Source organism: Molossus molossus, unplaced genomic scaffold (genome assembly GCF_014108415.1).
Source record: "Molossus molossus isolate mMolMol1 unplaced genomic scaffold, mMolMol1.p scaffold_m16_p_14, whole genome shotgun sequence".
In the NCBI taxonomy this organism is placed as follows: domain Eukaryota; kingdom Metazoa; phylum Chordata; class Mammalia; order Chiroptera; family Molossidae; genus Molossus; species Molossus molossus.
Genome location: NW_023425349.1, coordinates 3,468,857 through 3,489,070, shown reverse-complemented (window position 1 = coordinate 3,489,070; position 20,214 = coordinate 3,468,857). Strand labels below are relative to the sequence as shown.

Below are 20,214 nucleotides of genomic sequence, written 5' to 3'. Positions count from 1 at the left end.
TACGGAAGAGTTCAAGCTTCAGCTGGAGCAGGCTGGTACGTACCGTGCAGAAGAGGACGCCCGTTCTGGCTCGTGAGAACTCCTGGAACACTGCTGTCCTTTCCTACAAAGCAACGAGAAAGCCTTACAGCTCGGAGGCCGACCCCAGCGGGCAGGCTGCGCCCATGGCCTCCCGGTCCCCTCTCTGCGGCTGCAGGACTCGGCACGGAACACAGAGGCTTCGCAAGGAGGAGGGAGCAGTGTGTCTTCACATCCCACAGCACCGCAGGCCCAGGACTGGACTCTGACAGAGCACAGAGCGCCGGACGGCATGTGTCAGAGCAGTCAGGCTGGGCGCTCCCTCCAGAGCAGCCCACCCGGGGACGGGGACAGCCCACAGGGCACGTTTTCCTACAGGTGGGCGAGAGGAACGAAGATAACCCACATTTCCTGCAGCAAAATTTTGTTAAGAACTAATTTTTTAAAAATTATTTAAAAATTATAAACCCAGGTATTTTAACTGTAGAAAAATTATATTTAAGTTGAAGAAAACGCAATATCCCACCACTCAAAACACAGCAAGGTAACCCTTGTTTCTGGGCCTTCCTGTGCAAAACAAACCCAGGAGGGGCTCCTAAAAGATGGCCCGAACCACTAACACTGCAAACACTCGGGTCACGTGCCAACCAAACACGAACACCTCCCCACAACATGACGACAGACACCCTAACCACACCCTCTCTCCTGTGACAACACAGCTGGATCCAGCCGGATGGATGCGCTACCATTTAGGTGGCTGATACCCACTGCTGGCAACTGAGGCTGTGACCCCTAGTTTACTACTACAAACAAGCTGTGACAAACGTCTCTGTAGGTAAGTCATGTGGGCATAACTATTCACTTTGGGTAAATTCCTAAAGTCAGACTTCACGGACCAAAAGGAGTGCATACTAAAGGCTTTCTGGGGGAACCTGCAAAGCCACAGTCTTAGTCTCACAAGCAGCTGAGACTCAGCCATGTCCATCTGACCCCAACAACAAAAAAAGGGAAATAGCAAAATTACTACAAATTTGGAAAAAAAGAGCCCTGGCTAGTTTGACTCAGCAGTTAAAGCATCGGCCTGCGGACCAGAGAGTCCTGGGTTTGGTTCCCACTAAGGGCATGTACTTCGGTTACAGTTTGTCCCCGGCCCTGGTTGGGTCGTGCGAGTGGCAACCAGTCGATGTGTCTCTCTCACATCAATGTTTCTCTCTCCCACTTCCGCCCTCTTTCCCGCCCACTCTATCTGAAGATAAATGCAAAAATGTCCTCGAGTGAGGATAAAAAGAAAAAAAATGAAGCTTCTCCCTGCACTCTGGCACAGCCACCATGTCGCCAAGGGACCCTCACTTAGGACAGTGGACACTGAAAACATCGTGCACTGAGCGCTGCCGGTACCAGACGCCGCCCACGCTGTACACGTGGGCACTGCCCTAATCCTCACAGCAGCCCTCCGAGCAGGTGCTCCCACCCCCTCCCGGGGAAGCCAAGGCACGGGGGCTGAGGAACATGCCCAGGGATCCGCACACAGTAAAGGGCTGGGCTAATGCCTGAGCCCAGGGAGCTGTGTTCCAGAATCTGTGGCTGGACCCTCGCGAGGACGACCGCCTCTGCCCTGCTCGCTGCACGGCCTTTATAAGGGACAGCGTTAAGGCTGCATCGCACAGTCAGACCAGGGCAGCTCCTGAAAGCGGGGGCACATCTCGGAGCCTGTCCGTGACGCGTCCAGAGGTGGGGAGAGGAGGAGACCCAGCTCCTGCGCTTTCCTCACAACCACTGGAGAGCAGCTTCAAACCGTCACTTCTCTCCAATGCCCACACTTGGGGTCGTGTCAATCATTCGAGGGACCGCAGGTCACGTGCAACAGTGGCCAGGAGTATGTGATGGACTATCTCAGCTAAGTCTGGGACAAGATACTCATCCTCGTATCTACCAGATGAGATACAGACACTCCCTCCCACCTTCTACCTGTCTCCTGGGGAGGCTAGAAGGCTACTTAACAAAACAGCGTAAGCAAAATACCAACAATTATTGAACTGAAAGAAATGAACTATTCCTGAAGGAGAAATAACAATGATAATGGTACCTAACAGTCACTGAGCAATCACTATGTGCCAGCCCTACGTGAAGCACTTGATCTGCATAAACTCAATCGTCTGAACCACATGAAGTACTACTATTAGTTCCATTTCAGAGACCTGGAAACTGAGGCACCAAGAGGTCAAACGCTTTTCTGAGGTCACACAGCCGGTCAGCAGCAGAGCCAGGACTAGAACCAGGAATCTGTCCCCGAACACACAGCCATAAACACCTGAGACTGCCAGCCTATTAGGACGGGAGGTGGAACTACTTTAAGTAGAGAGTCTCCTGTGTGATCTATTCGAATCCCCACACCTTCGAGCCCACACGCAGCTCCGCCAGCCCGTCTGCTGTGCACACTGCCTCGTGACAGCAGGCCCAGGGGGCTAGGAAACTGACCAAACAAAAAAGAAAACGCCCTAAGTGGTACTGCATCATCAAATCAACAACATCGACTAAAGCAGGGATCCAGAAGGTAAAAACCAAGAGCGTATAAAAATCACAAAAGCTGAAATGTTCAGGAAATTCTACATAATCTTGTGGCAAATAATTGGCTATGTCCTTGAGTGACCTTGAGCAAATTCGCTTTTCTGAACCTCCATTTCCTGAATTATTAAAACAAAAAAGCAAAAACAAACGGGAACTGGATTTGATGATCTTTAATGTCTCTTGTAGCTCTAAAACTATTACTATTTTTACAGCTGCTTCTAGTCCAATCTTACCCTGATTTCTGGCTTTCCTTTACTCCGTCTCATTTCTAAGCTGCCTGTAACCCAGCCTCTAGGACAAAACGGCTCAGCTCTCAGGCCCTGTCCGTCCCTCCCTGCACAACTCGGTGACTTCATCCCACTCTGCACGCCACCCAACTCCCTAAGTGGATGGTCTACTTACAGGCAGTGAACTGAGTTACATAGCTAAGAATCTAAAATAAGGAAAATGTTCTCCTCTTCTTCCTGAACAAAAACGTGACTCGAAGCCGAGGCAGAGCTGAGACACACAGACCCTCTCGCCCAAAAGTGCTGAGAGCGAGCGCTGCATCTTGTTGACAACGACAGCAGTCACGCTCAGCAGTACCATATGGGAGCCACAATTTAGCTCCATTAATGCTCTTAATTTGAAGACATCAAGCCCTAATTACACACTGGGTACTAAAAAGGCAAAACCCTTCCCTGGTGCCAGCTACTTAGTGGTGCTCTGTCGCCTTAACAGCTGGTTGAGGTAGATGCAGGCCAAGTGGCCTGTGAGCTCTCAGGTGGATGAGCCCAGCTCCCGGAGCAGGCGAGCAGAACAATAGGCTTCCTTTGCCCACACCCCACGGGCAGGGTGACTGCTTCCAGTAGTTCCCATGGGCTGCCCACTCCAGGCGACGCCTGCCCAAGCCCGGTGGCAGCCAGTGGTGACCTTGGAGGGCACATTCAGCTGGAAGGACCTGGGCTTGCTCACCTCCTGGTCCATGTTGCCATGCAGCCGCAGGAATCTCAAAAGCGTGCAGGCAGATGGTGGCTGCCCTGGCGCTGGGGCCCCTGAGCCGCTCAGCAAGGTCTGGAGGAAGAGGTGGTAGTGGAACTCCACCAGCTCACAACTTGAGAAAAAGACGATCACCTTCTGGTCAGTTTCAAACTGCATCAATACAAAGGGGAAAAACCACCACATGTTTTTATTAGGTGACACTGAAATGAGTATTTCTGTAAAATACGGTCATGCTGGCCCCCATCTGGAAACAGGTGACAGACGACTTTGAGTTATTTTTTAAAATAACACTGCTATGCGTGCTACGAGGCAGGAAAGGGAAATGACAGCTATAACCGTATCAAGTTCCCACACCCAGAAGCACGAGTTAGGGTGCAGCTGTACATCACTGTTCACTCGCTGGGGCCTCACCACGCACACCACCACCCAGCTCAGACACATACAGTGCACCTTGGCGCTTCCTTCTTAAGCCCTTCCACCTACTGTTTCCCCATGTACCAGAGAAAGTGCCATATGAAACGAGCAAAGAAATATCTAAATACTGGCATCTTGCAAAAGTGCAAGTGCAGGCCCCTAGCTGTCTCACATCTAGCACGTTCCTACTACCTGTGACATTTCCAACACTGGTCCCAGGAAAGATACTTAAGGCAGATTTCAAGTTGAACATAATGGCAAACAGTCACTGACCTCTGCTCTCACCACAATCCTAGAACCACTGGCTGACCCTACTCAAGTGTACATTCGCAGTTAGGTCGGACGACTGTGTGCGTGCATCTCAACTGACTGCCACCAGTGCCTGATCCAAACGACACCACTCGCTCCCCTCGGTGGAGCCAGGTCTGGCCCCCAGTCCTACCTGGCACTTCTGCAGGAGGAAGGCCGCCAGGGAGACCAGCCTCAGTTTGCTGGGAACCAAAGCCACGTACTGCTCCAGACCCTCCGGAATTGCAAAGCCGTCCAGCTCTTCGCTAGTTTGTAGATCACAGTCTTCAAAAATGTCTCTGTCCTCTAGGTCAAACTGACATAGGCTTTCATCCGGGACAGAAATACTGACTGGGTTGTGTAAACTGATGTCAGCAAGCCGTGTTACACCTGGGAAAACGTGAAAAAGGCAAGAGATGACAGGCACACGCCTTGGAACTGGTCCCATATGCACATTCAGACACACCACACATCCTGGCGAATTAGCAAACTCCCAACGGGTGCCACCAAGAGCCAGCACTGACCTGCCCGGCTGTCGATCTGGTGGGGCGAGCGCACTAGTGTCTTCCCACAGCCCAAAACTCACCCCCACTGGCGTTTCTAAGCTCACACTTGCGGGAAACCACTGAAAGGAACATTAACAGATGTCTGTCCGCCACTTCCTATGGTCAAGTAAGTTATGAAAACCCTGATAAAAATGTTCCATAAATTCTATCGTAAGGTTTTGCAGGCCTTCTCAGGACTTTTACTGTGTGAAGGCACACCATGAATTCCCAAGAGGAGGCAATGTGTGGCATTTCCCAAACTTTTCGAGCACAGAATCCCCTTTCCATGGCTCGTCCCTTTAATGCTATCTGAAATACACTCAGAACTGCTGGTCCGTCGCAGCGATGAAGCTGCTATGTGCATGCAAAACACGGACGGTGAAATGAGTGACGTGGACCCGAGAGCACGGAAGCTGTGCCGCTGCTGGGACAGGACCTGCTGTGGGTTCTGGAGGAGGGCGATGCCCCTTGTCCGAGCCCAGTGTCCCAGCTATGCAAGCCAGCTGAGAACCTCCATCTCGTGAGGATGAAAACCCGAAACGAGTTCAAAGAGCATATACATTTAGGTTCAACACCGCCTTAGGAAAGGCGTGACTACACTGAAAACTGCACGTGGGCCCTGGCCAGTTTGGCTCAGTGGTTCAAGCATCGGCCCATGGACCAATGAGTCACGGATCTGATTCCGGTCAAGGGCACGTACCTTGGCTGCGGTCCGTCCCTGGCCCTGGTCGGGGTCATGTGGGAGGCAGCCAGTTAATGTGTCCCTCTCATGTTGATGTTTCTCTCTCTCTCTCTCCCTTCGTCTCCTTCTCTCACACTCCCACTCTATCTAAAGATAAATAGAAAAATATCCTCTGGTGAAGGTAAAAAACAAACAAACCGCAGTTGGGTGAGAGGGCATCGTGGCCAGGACCAGAGCCCTGCTCTCGATGGGTTACAGCAGCAACAGAAACCTCACGAAAGCACAGAGAGGAGGCAGTCAGCCTTCCTCTTCCTCCCCACCCCAAAGTGAGCACCAGCAGCACTGTACTTATTGGCAGTCCTGGACCTGGGACCTGCCCTCTCGTCCTCGCCCATGCCCTGGGGGTCGCAGCAGTCTAGGCTGCTGGACGAGTGAGGCTGGTGCAGGAAGGACCCTGGAGGCCGTCCTGAGATGCTGCCCCTTCCCGAGGTTGAGAGCCACTGCCAGCACACAGGCCCCTTGCAGCTGGGTCCATCCTCTGCACTCAGAACAAAAAGCACCTATTCAGCTCACCTTCCGTGAGAGTCGCCGACAGCAAGACATTCTGTCGTTCCTGAGACTCGGCATTAATAGCATTGAGTATCACTGTGATCGTCTTTTCAAAACCCAGATCCAAGATTCTGTGGTTTCAAGAAAAGAAATTTTAATCTACATGAAGACTGACCATAATATTGGGGGCTTCAGTCGCAGTGGAGACAGAAACAGGCCTTTCTTTCTGCCTTTCATGCTGTTAGAGCAGCCTCACCTGTCGGCTTCATCCAGAACCAGCCACCGTATCCGATTAAAATGAATGTTCTTGGTGGATTTTATATGATCCACCAGACGTCCAGGAGTGGAGATGAGGATATTGATTCCTTTGCGGAGCCTGTTTAAAATTATACAGCATAAGAAAGTAAGTCACACGACCGTTAACAGAAAACACAGGAAAAAGGCCAAGGAGACAGACTCCTGTCTAGCGCCCATGTGCCACAGCTTGAAATCACGACAAACATAATGACAAGTGAACACAGAGATAATTTAAACTTTTCTCTCTTCTACAGAATCGAATTGTTAAGATCTGCAATTATATTAAAATCATAAAAAGATTCCTTAACTTTAAAAGAAGTCTTTACTATGTAACCCTATGCCCTTCACCTGGTCCATGAATCGTTCTAGCACATTCCAGATACATGGCTGTCTAGCCTGTTCCTGAAGGTTTCTGTGCCAGGGAACCTCTTACCTGAATCAGTGTCCCAGAAAGTTTTTCTTATACTGAATCCTTGTTCTAACTTCCACATAATGAGCTCAGCTTTGCCCCCATACATTAGGTAGAATAAATCTAATTTATGACTCCCCAAACACCCTTTATCCCATTATTCCAGGGTAATAAAAGCCTCTGATTTCTAGCTGAGTATATTTTCTAGCTTCCCAGTTAAGTATGATCCGGCCTATGTTCTAGAACAGGATAAAGGGATAAAGAGAAGACGTAAATCCCACAAGAACCTGTAGGGGGAGGAGGCCTGCCTATCTTTGTTCCTGCCGCAGGGAACTACATGTGACAGGAACCTTGGAGACGGAAGCCTCGCTCAGTGGCCCAGAAAGAGGAGGAGCCTGGGTCCTGACACTGGAACACCCGCCAGCCCTGGATGGGCTGCCGTCAGGCTGCTTAAGTGTGAAAGGAAAACAAAACTCCCACGTGGCGGGGGCACTGCTGTTTGCTGCCGCTGTTTCTCACAGCTGAGCCTAACCCGCGCCAATATTTTCATGTTTCCACTTTAATATTTACTCCTCAGGAACAGACCACACATAGCTGGGTCTTACTACTAATGGACCCAGCTCTAATACAATAAAAATTGTTTTAAAAGAATGCAGACAATTTGGAATTTACTTATCACAACAATTTTCTACTGACACCCATTTCCAGTTCTAACACAGAATCAGAAATCCATGTTTTTGGGTGTAAAAAGCAAGATGCAAACGCATTATGTAAGCTTATGATTTTGTTTTTATTAAGAAAAAACAAAACCCCAAACTCCCAATGTACCCAAAAGGGCGATGTGCACTAAACAAGGGGGACCACGGGGACGGAGTGGATAGAGTTAAGAAGGTCATGACCACATCAGAAGGGAGCCCCCTGCAGGTTCATCAATATTTTAAAAAACAGCACTGTCTAGAGGTGACTGCTCCCTGCTGACTCAATCTGTCCCTACACATGGGACTAGGAGCACAACCGGAGACAAGGCTCTCTCCAGGTTTAGAAGGACCAAGTCTTACTGAATAGGAAGGCAGGACAGACAGATTCAAAGAAGGATTAACAAACAAACCTCCCCCTACCTGGCTTTTTCTGATTTTCTCTTCTCTCCTCCCATTAACACTCCAGGCACAATCCAGGTAAATGGCTACAGAAAGACATCAGATCAGAATCAGTGCAAAGCCCCTTTCCTGCAAATGAGACACAGTCCCAATTCCTTCTCCTCCCAGGAGTCGGGAGGGGCACTAAGGCTTCCTTCTGGTGTAAAAGCTGTCACTGTGCAGACACGATTCTTAGGCAATGCCACATGCAGGGTCCCTCTCAGCAATAGCCTGCATTAAGGTTATGTCACCACCTCCAACACTGAGACAGAAACAGCAGCTTTGGAAATGGTTCAGTAGCTTCTCTGCCTTTGTCCGTGGGCCTGGAACACACACTCAGTGATCCCATCGCTTGCTTCTGTCCTGGGTTCAGATGAAACGCAAGCCCGCCCCCCCCCCCCCATGACAACGAGGCAGAGCAGCTCTCCTCCTAACTGGTGGGCTAGCCAGCTAGGGCCTGGAGCCTCGCTCTGCTTCCTTAAACCCCACGCAAAGCACTGTAGGTTGCTTTACCCTCACCAGCTTGAGGCTGCTGTGCCTGTGAATGTCTGTATATGGCTTACTGGTGACTATAATTAGATTATAAACCTTTAAGCACCAGAAAACACTAGTAATCTTGCTAAGCTAAAAACAGGTAGTTAGCAAGGTTTATATCAGTAAAAATCTGCACATTATACCTGGGAAGAGCAGAGACATCCAGCGGGAAAAGGGAAATGAGACTAATTCCCAGTTCTTTGAGAATAAAAAAAAGACTTAAGATTTCTCTTTCCTCAAAAAGCCAAGAAAACAAGGTAAAACTGAACTCCTGACGTGCCTTACCTTGAGCAGTTTCTGGAAAGTGTCAAAGCTTTGTAACGCCAGCTGAAAATATTAAAAAGTTATAATGAGCAAGATCTCTCTAGCCTTCCTTTTTTGTTAAATTTAGACAATGTGAAGTGATCAGTACCCACACTTGGCCCGCAAGTTCAGACCTAAGAAGAAAGAAATCCTAGCACAGAATCGACTCGCAAACAGACCTGACTGGGAGGCTAAGAAAACTCGGTTTGCAGAGTGTGGGCCGACACACCCCACATCTACCTCTTAGATGGATCCAAAAACAGTGTTTTGTGCTCCCTCTGCTGGCTCAAATTCCTAGAGTGCTACAGAAAGTACAAGTTCTGGAGCACAAAATGGAAGAAAATGGAGGAGCCGACCGGAATGTGGCTCTCTGGAAGGAGAAAGATGGAATCTGTGTGAAGGGTGAACTGGAACTGTGGTGTGGCGGGCTGGCCTCTGGGAACTTTAAAGGTGATGTGACTGTAATCCAGGAACATGCCACGGCTGAGCAACAGCTGAAGACTGAAAGGTGGCCATTCCTCAAATCCATTAAAGGAAAGAATAACCAACAAGCCCAATGGAAACCAGAGAAAATGAAAATGAACGAGGTCAGAACCATTAACCATCAAAAAAGTCTGTACAGCCCTGGCCAGTTTGGCTCAGCAGTTGAGCACTGGCCTGTGGACCAGAGAGTCCCCGGTTCGGTTCCCACTAGGGGCATGTAACACACACACACACACACACACACACAGAGTCTGTCTATAATCCCTTTGACCAAAGATATGTGTATAGTTTCCATATGTTCAGTATTCACGAAGCATCCTAGGAAGTAGCCAGTGTGCTGCTGTCAAAATTTTAATAGCTTTCTTTCTGCCTGCTCCTTCAATGGACGGAGCTGATGGGGCTCCACAGGCTGTCAAAGGCTGAGTGGAACCTCCATCGCCACGGTCAAGTCTCTACAGGGAAGTGATTGCATCTGACAGAGAAAACAGATACCCTCGTCTGAAACTGCCTCTGTAGGCAAATAAAATACACCAGACAAAAGAGATTTCCACCAAGAAAGAAGAAAAATACCAAGAAGCTTAACTTTTAGAAACATATTTTTGTACAGTAGCTTCTTTTTTTAAAAAAAGTTCATTTTCAGGGCTGATTGCTTTTATTTTTTAAATTAAGATGGGGAGGAAAGTATAAAAATGTGATTATTTAAATTTCATTTAAAAGGATAGAAATTTATAGTGTGATCAGTTTTTAGATAACAGGGAAACATAATTTTCAAAAAGTACTTGAATTTTCCTCGGCAGGAGCCCGAGGCGGTTCCTGGGCACAGGAAAGGGCACAGCGGTCTGTTCAGCAGAGAGATGGCCGCACCACTGACAGACTCGACGTGATGCCACCGGAAGACGCACCGAGTGCGAGCTGCTTACCTCTCTCGTCGGCACCAGCACCAGAGCGTAGGGGCCGTCACCGCGCTGCGGAGAAGGAAAGAACTGCCCTGAATGAAGGTCACAAGAGTCTAGGTGACAGAACGCAAGAGTGGCCACTTGTACATCAGAAGCAGTCTCGGTAAAGAAAAGGGATAAGCCCTGACCGGGTGGCTCAGTTAGTTGGAGCGTCGTCCATATACCAAAAGTGGATCAGGGAACATACCTAGGTTATGAGTTTGATCCCATTAGGGTACATACAGGAGGCAACTGATCGATGTTTCTCTCCCTCTTCCTCTCTCTCTCCCTTCCTCTCTCAGAAAACCAATAAAAACATATCCTAGGGTAAGGATTAAAAAGAAATGAAAAAGGATGAGAATGCCCACCACCCTCATGACCACAACACATTGTTCTAGAGGTTTTGGCCCATGCAATCAGACAAGAGAAGGAATTTGTATATATCTGGAAAGTAGGAAGTAAAACTGTCATTATTAGAAGATATTTTACCCTAAAATAAAAAGAAAAATCATTTGAAGATTTATTACAAAAAAAACAATTAAGTCAACTAGCTGAATGCATAATTAAAAAACCAATTGCTTTCTAACAGAAAATAAGAAAATACAAATGAAGGAGGAAAAAAAATCACACTTATAACAGCAACAAAAAAGATAAAGAATAAACTTAGCAAAAATGTACAAAATCTACATAATGAGAATTTTAAAACACTTCTGAGCAGCATAAAATAAAACTTGAATAAATGGTAAGATGTATCTTGTTCTTGGATAATATTATACATAAGCTAAAGTCAATCCATAAATGTAATACAATTTTAACAAAAATGTATAAGGAGATTGGAGGCAGCCAATCAATGTTCTCTCTCATTGATGTTTCTATCTGTCTCTCCCTTTCCCTTCCTCTCTCTCTAAAAATCAATAAAGGAAAAAAATTTAAAACTAAATAAAATTAAAAAATGATACTGGCCCTGCCCGGTTTGGCTCAGCAGTCGCAGCATTGGCACGCGAACCAAAGAGTCACAGGTTTGATTCCGGTCAGGGGCATGAACCTTGGTTGCTGTTTGGTCCCCAGCACCAGTTGGGGTTGTGTGGGAGGCAACCAATCTATATGTCTCTGTCACATCAATGTTTCTCTCCCTCCCTCCTTTCCACGCTATCTGAAGATAAATGGAAAAATATCCTCGGGTGAGGATTAAAAATAAAAAGATACTGGCATATAGAGATTACAATAGCAAAAAGAGTCTAGAATAGAATCAAATACCTAGAGAAATTTAGGAAATAAGATAAGGGGCATTTTATATCAGGGATAAAATGGATTGTTCAGAGATCATTTCAAAAAAATTAAGTTGGCCTTTTTAAGTTGACATAAAATTCAGAAACTATAAAACACCGATAAATTTTATTATACAATTAAATTTCAGAATAAATAACACCCAAACAAAATCAAGAGTCAAATGACAACATGGGAAAAAATTATGCCATCCATAAGAGAAAGGGCAATTTCTCTACCTTATAAGGAAGGTCTATAATTCAACTAAAAATAAGAATAACAAAGACTAACAACTCAAACAGAAAAATGGAGAAGGACCTAACCAGTTAATTTATGGAAATAATTCAAAATATGGCTTTTACACATATGAAAAGATGTTCAACTTGACTCCTGAGAGAAATTTAAATTGAAACTATAATACAGTATGTTTCCCCTGCCAAGTGAGCAAACCGAAGCAGCTGACAGTGTTGATAAGGGCTCGGGCAAACAGGGATTCTCATACACTGCTGATGAGAGTGCAAATTGGTATAACTCCTTTAAAGGTCAATTTTGACATTTTCTATCAAATAAAAATGCAAATTCCACTTATAGGAATTTCTCTAAAAGATATGCTCATACATGTGCATAAAAAAGTTGTATTTTCCAGAATGCAGAATAGTCGTTTATAGCAAAATACTGAACAAAATGTAGATTCCACCAGTGAGGGAATGAGGCAATGACTTACTGCACACGCATAAAGTAGAATATTAGGCAGCCCTTTAAAAACAAGGCAGATCGATCTGGTGCCTAACAGATAAGAAATTATCCCCAAAACATATTAAGTGAACAAAAGCAGAGCATGTGACATCATGCATAACAAGCAACCATTTGTCTATCTATCAAACAAACAAACAAACAAACAAACAAACACTTCAATTAAAGGGGCAGAGGACCTGTACATGTTCATATTTGCTTTATAGGCAAAGAATACCCCTGGCACGACACACAAGAAACAGGTGACAAGGACCACTGCATCCTGACAGGATTGTCCCACTCAAGGAAGGTGGGGAGAGTAGAAGGACTTATATTTTTGGAACTGTTTAAATTTATTACCATATACATTATATCTAAAACTAATAATAGGAATAGTATTAATAATAATAATACAAGAAAAAGATTAAGTTATCTGAAAAGGGCCCCAAAATCAAGTGCCTTACACCTCGAAAATGCTCAGACAGTGACTGGATCTAAACACTGTTAGAGCAGCAGCTAAGTGCAGACTTAGCAGCAAATTCAATCACAAGTATGGTTTTCATGTTTTGCATAGGAGACATTTACCCACAAGGAGAAAGGATTTGGAATTCAAACTAGAGCCGTCTGTACTCAACATCAACTTGGTGAGACCGCGCTGAAGCGGGCGAGGAACAGTAAACATGTTAGCACAAGGGTATCAAGGTGCCACGGTGTGACGGTAGGAGATTCTGACATTTCAAAAGGTGTTACTACACAGACAAGAAGAAAGAAAAAGCAATTCCTTGCAGGGCAGAAGTGAGTGAAGAGGATGGATGTGATGTTAGAAAAATCAGAGCCAAAATGACAGCAGAGCGGTCCATTCCCATGCCATCCCCAAGTAATCGAAGACTCTGTTGGGTGCCTTGAATTCGCTGCTCCCTACACATACGTTTTTTACAGGTCAAATCATTTTACAATGAACTCCAGGGGTCTACACTGACTATTACTAGAAATGAGTTACATTTGGGCTTGGAAAACTTTCTATAGAGTATTTCAGTCTTGAATAGAATGAGCTGTTATTGATCATAAAAAATATTTGAGCAGCTCTAGCCAGTTTGGCTCAGCAGCTAGAGTGTCAGCCCGCAGACCCAAGGGTCGAGGGTTTGATTCCCAGTCAGGGGCAGGTGCCTGGGATGCAGGTTTGATCCCCAGTCGGGGTTGTGTGGGAGGCAATCAATGCATCTTTCTCACATCATGTTTCTCTCTCTCTCTCTCTCTCTCTCTCTCTCTCTCTCTCTCTCCCCCTCCTTCCCTCCCTCCCTCCCTCCCTCCCCTCCTCTCTATCTAAAATCAATGGAGAAATGTCTTCAGGTGAGGATTAACAAAACAAAAAAATTTGAGCAAATAAAAGCAACTATCTGGCTTGTTAATGGTTCTGAATATAAGTGAATCAAATCATCGTCCTTCAAACAACCATCCCAGCGTGTCAATGATGATGGCGGCTAACACAATAAGCAGGTTGATACCAGGCACTAGACACCATTCTCGACCATCCACGTGTGCCAAGCAGACTTACTCCTCACCCCTGGAGAAAGGCAATGTGGTCACCCCCTGCCACGGGTGAAGTCAGTGAGGCGCAGAGGGGTGAAATGGTTTGCCTAAAGCTGCACTCGGACTGGAGTAAAGCTGCCCACCACATGGGCTCCCTCAGGTGTAGACTGATCTCTCCTGTCCTTACGTCACGACCAATAAGATGAGACAGCTGGGCTAGGACTGCAGCACCCACTCCAGCTCCAATATTCCCCAGTTCACCAACTCTGAATGAACCAACACCTTGAACCAGCAAGTCTCCTGGGACTCTCAGTGGGTGAGGCGCCACCACACTGCTGTGACGACCTTTCCTCTTCTGTGTTCCAAGGACAACACTAAAGAAGCCCTCCCTCCATGTGAGTCCTCTCACTGTGCCCCATGGGAAGGAAATAAAAGTCTCTTACACTTCACGGAAAACCACCATTAACAGTTTGATAAGTATCTTTCTCATCTTTTTCTATAGATACACAGAGATTATTATCATTGATGAAGTTGGAGTCATACTACGCATGCTGCTTTGCAACCTGCCTTTTTTCAATTAACGTAGCAAGAACACAAGTTCACAAATAATAATTGAAAAAAATACCACTTACTGGCTCTAGAAGGTTCCATCATTTGGATGACTGTTTTATTGATTTAAAACCATTTACATAAAGTTTAAATAAAATTTAAGCTTACTCATTTTGAAATAATTTCAGACTTACAAAAAAATGCACAACCCTGGCCGGGTAGCTCAGTTAGTTAGAGCATCACCCCAATACGCCAAGGTTGCAGGGCACAAACAGATAAAGAAAGCTAATCGGCTCCTTTTTTTCTCAGTTTGGACATACAATGTGCCGGTCAGGGTACATACAATGAATGCATAAATAAGTGGAACAACAAATTGACGTTTCTCCCTTCTCCCTTCTTCTTTCTAAAATCAATCACTCAATCAACCAACCAACCAACCGATCAATAAAAATTGCACAGATAGTACAAAGAACTCAAATCCTTCTCTCCCTATTGCTTCATATGGTATGGATTCTCAAAATCACAGTACAATGATCAGAACTGGGAAACTAACATTGATTAAACACTATTAATTAACCTACAGGCCTTATTCAAATCCCATTAACTGACCTACTAGCATCCTTTTCCCAGACTCATTAACTGACCCCCTAGCGTCCTTTCCCCAGACTAGGATCCAGTTCAGGACCAGTCGTGCATTTAGTTGTTACATCTCCTTTGTCTCTTAATCAGGGTAGTTCTTTGTCTTTTGCGACCTTCACATTTTTGAAGAGTACTGGTCAGTTGCTTTGTAGAATGTCCCTTGATTTGTGTTTGTCTGATGTTTGTTTACGACTAACTTTGGGTTATGCGTTTTTGGCAAGAAAACCACAGCAGTGGAGCTGCGTCCTCCATGAGACCTGCAGGAGACACGTGAGGCCCACGAGGTCCACACATCTCAGCATGTGTGGTGGCTTGGTTGGGAGACTTTTAACCAGGCTTGCCCACTGAAAGGTTACTGCTCTCCCTTTGTGATTAGGGAGTAGCTTGTGGGGAACTACTATGAAACTATGCAAACATCCCATTTCATCCCACTTTCGCCCACTCATTTCAGCATCTGCGATGACTCTTGCCTCAAACACTCCCACTGTGGCATTTGCTGAATGCTGCTGTTCTATTTCGGTCACTTGGTCTACATTTACTCTTTGCAATTCCACTACGAGGAAGGGCTTTCCCTTCCCATATTTATTTATTCAGTAACCTCTTCGTAGCAGTTGGACTCATGGGATTTGTTTTAGTTTATGGGCTATAATCCAATACTCTCATTATCTATTTTGGCACTCAAATATCAGGTGGGCTCAATACACACCTAATCCTGTATGTCCAAACTGAGAAAAAAAGGAGCCAATTAGCTTTCTTTATCTGTTTGTGAACCTACCCCACTTTCTATTTCTGATCTTGCTATTTCCTCTTGAGACTAACCAGGCTGTTTTTGGAGGACTCGGCTGGGTCTGAGACCACACCTACGCCTGCGGAACGTGGCAGGTAACTGGCTGCCTGGGGACCGCCAAGAACCCAATTGTGGCCCAGGCACTAATGAAACATGTTTCACAACTGAAGATAAGTTCTAGAAAATGCTCATTACCAGGCAGCCCATGGTCAAACTCACTAACTGGGTGCTTATTTTTACATCTACTACCCATGATTAAGCACTTTTTTTTCCCCCTCACTCGAGGACATTTTTCCATTTTTTTTGTTCAGATAGAGTGGGAGGAAGAGAGAGGAACAGAGAGAGAGAGAGAGAAACATCGTGAAAGGGACACATCAAGTGGCTGCCACCTGCACGACCCAACCAGGGCCGGGGACAAACTGCAACCGAGGTACATGCCCTTAGCGGCAACTAAACCCGGGTCTCTCTGGACCGCAGGCCGACGCTCTAACCGCTGAGCCAAACCAGCCAGGGCAAAGCATGTTTTTATTATAACGTTCACCTTTCTCAGGCAGAAGAGCTTGGTCTCTGGAGCCACAGAGAGATGAGGGGGGAATGCAGTTCCCATCACTCGCCACATGGTCTTGGTTCAGTCACTGAACTTCCCCAAGCTTCAATTTCTGATGTAAACTTGGGGCAACAGTAATACCGACAACTCAGCGGGGCCAAGGCAGTTAAAGATTCAAGAAGATCACACAGGCAAAGCATCCAGCACAATGTCTGACACCCAGGGCACATCTGACAAATGTCCCGTTAGACCTACTACGATGATGGTGAAATACATTTATTCTGTTGCATTCTGGACACAGTCTTCAGTGTCAACATGCCTGTGTGATAAATGAATTGAAAAGAGGTATGGAGCCCTGGCCAGCACTGCTCAGTGGTTAGACTGTCAGCCCGAGGACTGAGGGTCAAGGATTCAATTCCCAGTCGAGGGTGTGTATCTGGGTTGCAGGTTCAATCTCCAGCCCAGGTCGGCTGAGTGCAGGAGGCAACCAGTCAATATCTCTCTCTCACATCGATGTTTCTCTCTTTCTCTCTAAAAATCAATGGAAAAACAATTCTCAGGGTCCCTGCTGAGGATTAACAACCACCACCAAACAGAGTGAAGGAAGCAATGCTAAGTGAAGGCAGATTCTTCCAGTTCCAGATCACTGCTGTGCTTCAGTCTCAGGGCTTCTACGCACTATGAACAACAGTGGAAAAGCACACTTGTCACTCACCTGTATTTTTGTTTTCATTGCTTGAAGGGACTGGACCACAGGGATGCAATAGGCAAGAGTTTTACCTTTTAAAAAGTACAAAAGCAATTAAAAGCAGAGCCCCTGTGGATGATAGTAAAGGAGAGCAGCCCTGAATCTGAGGAAAGAGCCAGTCACATGGCCAGGAGAGGCGGAAACAGGCTCCCATCTCACACTCTTCTCATAACTCAGTCCTACTTCTACAAAACCACAGCTCCACCTCCTTTCTCCCTCTAACACGGGACACAGTGACACACTTCCTAAACTACTCCCAAGTGCAACCTGAGGACTGTCTCCAGAAGCTAGACAGCTCCTCCTCTGAAGTGGTCCTAAAATCTCAAATGTGCTCTGTAGTCGAGTAAATGTCCTCTGTGGTGCTGGTGTGGGAGGGGCCAGACTGAACACGAACCCCAGCCCCAGCCACTCAAGACAAAGGAGAAACTCAGGATGGCAATAACCTTGGGCTTCCATCCCCCTGAATGGCTGAGCTGGGGATAGCAGAGTACAGCTGAGCAGCCATAAAGGCACAAGAAGGTCAGAAGACTATGTCCAGGTTATTCCGGACACACAAAAGCAGTGTTCCCCGTCTGAGCAAACGACTGGGACCAAGCAGTGTGTGCTCATGTCAGACTCTTTTAATGCCAGCAGAAAAAATTCATTGCAATGGAGTAAGGACAAGCAGTTCTGGCCACAGATGGTGGGACTTGGCACAGCCCTGAGACAGGCTCCGAGGAATGAGACCAGAACCTGACTACTTCCTGATGGCTCCTGCTCACGGCTGTCAATCTTCCCCTTCCTTTCACCATGTGAGCTAATTCAGGGCTCTCGTCAAAAGCAAGCATGGCCTCCCCTCCCCCAAACAAAACAAAGCAGCCTCCACCACAAGCAGACACCTTCCTATAAAACCTACTCCATAATGGTGGTCTGGGTACCACAGGAGAGGGGGAAGAAATTAAAGGACTGACCTGAGCCCGTCTGGGATCTCACGAGAGCATCTCTGCCTTCCAGCAACACAGGAATGCTTTGCTTCTGGACACTGGGGCCACCCAAAAGAAAGAACACATGGTTACCCAGACTGTTACCCACTTGTCTTTACATGCAGAGACGCAGGAGACACAAAATGCAACCGCCCCACCTTCTGGTCTGTCTAAAGGCTGCCCCCTTAGAAGTTACCAAAACATTCAAGTGAAGGTGCCAAGCAACTTTTGGTGATCAGAAGAAAAAAAGCTCAGTTAAAGTTTTGGAACTGAGCTGAAAATGTTAAGGCAAGCCAGAGACTGGCCATTCCATTACACTAACTAAAAACAAAAACGGGACAGGCATGACAACCGGGAGCTATCCCAAAAGCACGACACACCCCCTTGCCTTCTGGAGGAGGGAATGTGAGGCGCAGTGAAACGCTAGGGGAAGATTCCCGGGCAGAAGAGTGAGAGGAAGCTGTGAGCCCCCCAGAGAGCCAGGAGTTGCTCTCCCGCTCCAGAAACCAAGCCAACTGCATGGACACATCGAGATGTGTCCACGTGCATTTAAACCAACTACTAAAAGGGGATAGACATTTTAAATCTGGCTGACAAAACTGAACAAAACAAATGGTGAGGGGTTTCTTTTATTCGTAATGTCCTTGTTTTTACTTGTACGTCAATCGTGGCTATTTTAAATGTAAAGAAGTGCATATGCCCAGAGGGCCTGCACCCTGCTCCTCGCCTTTCACACCCTCTCTAGCTCCCAGGGGACTTCATTCCTAACAAACATTGACCACAATTTCAGGATCCCATTATATCCAACTAAACATTTGCTCCCGCCGTGTATATTGACTCTAGTCCTTACTACTGAGAAACTGCACGATACACTCTCCGTGTCTAACACGTTATTTTCAGGGAAGCACGCACAACAGAGAGGTCTTATGCAGACCATCGTCTGGACCAGAGACCTCTTAGTTTAGAGTTGAGGGCAGAACTGGAGGGGGACCCACTCTCCCTTTTTGACAGGTGGGGAAACCGAGTGGCTAAGGGACACGTCCAGCCCTTGACAGTCAATAACCTGGCATTGTTCTCTATCACTAACACAAATTAGCTCAGTTCTCCACAGACAATTCAGATTTCATACAATTTTATCCACTTAAGTCCTAAGAAAATCAGGACTGGCCTGGACAGGACTTACCTGGTCATATTAGATATGTTTAAGACTGTATTTATTGTAGAAATCTGAAAGACAAAAATCAATTTAACTATCATTTTTTTGGTATAAACACATTAAATATACTTATACCGAAATATAAATATTAGTATATTTATGCTTGCAAATAAGAATGCCAAAAAACAGGAAACAAAACCCATGAGGAGGGACACTGATCGCCATGAGCAAATTAAGCTCCTCCAACCCAGCAGTGCTCAGCTGGGGTGGTTCTGCCCCAGTGCAGCCAAATCTGGAGAAATTTTTGGTTGCTCAAACGCGGGACAGAAAGCTACCAGCATCGAGTGAGCAAGGGCTCAGGATACTGCTGAACACCCTGCAGTGCGTTAGCGTCTCAGAGTGTCCCGGCAGAAAGGCTGAGAAACTGTTCAGACCTGCAGGAGGCAAACAAGCTGTGTTACCCACCCCGAAGGAGGAGGAGGTCAGGACCATGTGAGCAAAGGAAATTCCTGAAGTTCAGGTATTTTTTCCTTTCTCATAGATAAGCATGAAAAACTCACTCAAGGTTAAAAAAAATAAAGGTTCATTTGCTGGTAGAAAATGCATGTTATAACCACAGACGTCCCTTAACAGCAAGACACAGCTCAGTTCCCTCTTGTGGTCACCGTGACATCTGCCACCCAGAACAGCCTCAATGTCACATCTACCCAGTAATGACGAGACTGACTTAAAGCCTGATAAGTGGATCCCAGTCCTAAACTGAATGAGGTGAGGAAAGGCTTGAGTTCTTTAAAAGGGGTGAATGGGGGTGAGGGCACAGCGAGCAATCGTATGAGCTCACGTGTACTGTCCTAGAAAAGCCTTATCAATCCGAGCTCACTCAGGTAACTCGGAGCAGAGGTAACCACACTAGGATCTTTTTCCCTACACTGTCATTTCAGACATTCTGAACGAATAAACGCACCAAAATCTCAGCCCCACGAACCACAGAGAGGTACTTACTAAATGTGGGTGGAGGTCCAGCTCATGAAAAGCATCTGAAGAAAACACCTTTTCTTGCACCTGCTTGACTACAGGTCTGCAAATGATGAACAAAAGCCAGGCATCAGTTCCAATACACAAAGAAACAGGCAGAGTACACTAGCTTCGTTCACTC

General features: G+C 46.3%; 1 protein-coding gene across 1 annotated transcript in view; it reads right to left on the bottom strand.

Moving 5' to 3' along the window:
• DDX31 (DEAD-box helicase 31) overlaps positions 1 to 20,214 on the bottom strand; it is a 71,810-nt gene that overhangs the window by 46,383 nt on the left and 5,213 nt on the right. The window contains exons 3-14 of the mRNA XM_036262124.1: positions 20,061 to 20,136; positions 19,086 to 19,129; positions 17,891 to 17,961; positions 16,908 to 16,972; positions 10,128 to 10,172; positions 8,707 to 8,748; positions 7,870 to 7,934; positions 6,302 to 6,421; positions 6,070 to 6,176; positions 4,424 to 4,659; positions 3,541 to 3,717; positions 44 to 103 (exon numbers count right to left, since the gene is read on the bottom strand). Of these exons, the coding sequence (XP_036118017.1) occupies positions 44 to 103; positions 3,541 to 3,717; positions 4,424 to 4,659; positions 6,070 to 6,176; positions 6,302 to 6,421; positions 7,870 to 7,934; positions 8,707 to 8,748; positions 10,128 to 10,172; positions 16,908 to 16,972; positions 17,891 to 17,961; positions 19,086 to 19,129; positions 20,061 to 20,136 (1,108 nt within the window). The remainder of the gene's footprint in view (positions 1 to 43; positions 104 to 3,540; positions 3,718 to 4,423; positions 4,660 to 6,069; positions 6,177 to 6,301; positions 6,422 to 7,869; positions 7,935 to 8,706; positions 8,749 to 10,127; positions 10,173 to 16,907; positions 16,973 to 17,890; positions 17,962 to 19,085; positions 19,130 to 20,060; positions 20,137 to 20,214) is intronic.